Here is a 1,258-nt window from a genome sequence, read left to right on the forward strand (position 1 = left end):
TTTACTACCTTTTCCCCAAGAAACAAAAACAAAGCCCAGTAACTAATTTACCTGTTGTCGTATAGAAATGAAATTTGGATCCATTTCTCCACTGGGTAGTAACTGAATTGAAGTTAGGTCTTTGAAAAATGCATTTTTCCCCTAAAGAGAAAGAAGAGACCAAGAAAACATGAGTATGGATTAAAAAGCATTTAAGACTACCTTGTGGTTGATGTTTTTCCTCCTCCAACAAGAACACTTATCTGGTAGGCGGTGCCCAGGGACCCCTCCTCCTGGCAGTCACTCGTGGCTGGTGACTCGCTGCTAGCAAGCAACTGGGCAGCCATGACAGCGGGTCACTTTCCAAGTTAGGTTACAAAAGGGCTGTGGCCTCGGCCTGGGTGCTCCTGTCCCCGCCTGCTCTGAGGCAAGCGAGCTGCCTGTGGGAGAGGAACTGAATCCTGCCTACATGTGAGCTTGGACCCCTCCCACAGCCCCGGCCGCCTGCCTACTGCAGACTCAGAGACTCTGAGCCAGAAACACGCCCAGAAAGGAGAACCCAGATTCTCGGCTCACAAAAATGGTAATCAGCTCTGGTCTCCAGCCACTCGGTTCTGGGATACTCTGTCATGCAATAATAGATAACTAATACTCAGTATGTACTCTGAATCCTTTTAAAAACACCTTGCTCGAGAGCAGATGTGTGTCTGAAGAGCCAAAGCAGAATCCAGGGTTCATGTTCCTCGGAAGGAAATGTAACAGAGCAGAGTGGCCGCTGAACCGGAAGCCACGGGCTCTCGTCCCAGGCCCACCCCTTCTGCCCCGGGAGTGTGATGGGAGGAGAGGACCCACCGTGATGGTCCCGCTCACACCTGCTACCCCAGCTCCCAGGCGGCTCTGGTCCTGAGGTACTTGCCTTACTGTCGAAAAGCGACAGTGGCTTCACGGCCCTGAGAGAGAACCGCATGACCGCGTACAGGATGGAGCACAGGACGGAGTGGTGCTCCACCAGCGGGTAGTGGATGGGCTTCTGCTCCAGGGCCAGTTCCACGATGGAGATGGGCCCTTCGACCGCGAGCCACGCATCCTCCGTCTCCAGGTCAGGCGCCTGCATCTCATCCCTGCCAACATCCGCCTGCGTGTTTGAGAATGGAGAACCCTATTCAGAACTGGTGAGGGCAGAGCTGGCACATATCTCATTTAAAGAGCCCACCAGAGCAAAGTGCAAACCTCCAGTTCTCCCCACCCCCAAATTCTAATTTTAAACCCCCCCAAATCC

The 1,258-nt window shown here is 53.1% G+C and overlaps 1 protein-coding gene across 1 annotated transcript; it reads right to left on the reverse strand.

Annotated features, from left to right (window-relative positions):
* LOC102258449 (rab3 GTPase-activating protein non-catalytic subunit-like) lies at positions 1–1,210 on the reverse strand. Its single transcript, XM_005852942.2, has 2 exons — positions 896–1,210; positions 1–141 (listed from the first exon to the last, which is right to left on the reverse strand). Exons 1-2 carry the CDS (start codon positions 1,091–1,093, stop codon positions 43–45), a joined length of 297 nt encoding a protein of 98 aa, XP_005853004.1. The 5' UTR covers positions 1,094–1,210; the 3' UTR covers positions 1–42.
* Positions 1,211–1,258: the final 48 nt, after the last annotated feature.

The sequence above is a fragment of the Myotis brandtii genome, unplaced genomic scaffold (genome assembly GCF_000412655.1).
Source record: "Myotis brandtii unplaced genomic scaffold, ASM41265v1 C42281251, whole genome shotgun sequence".
Lineage (NCBI taxonomy): Eukaryota > Metazoa > Chordata > Mammalia > Chiroptera > Vespertilionidae > Myotis > Myotis brandtii.

Bases quoted from the DNA above. Each gene is read 5' to 3' on its own strand.
- LOC102258449 (XM_005852942.2), bottom strand. From the start codon at position 1,093: ATGCAGGCGCCTGACCTGGAGACGGAGGATGCGTGGCTCGCGGTCGAA. The intron at 142-895 runs GCAAGTACCTCA...CTTTCTCTTTAG, and splicing joins TGTCGCTTTTCGACAGTAAG to GGGAAAAATGCATTTTTCAA.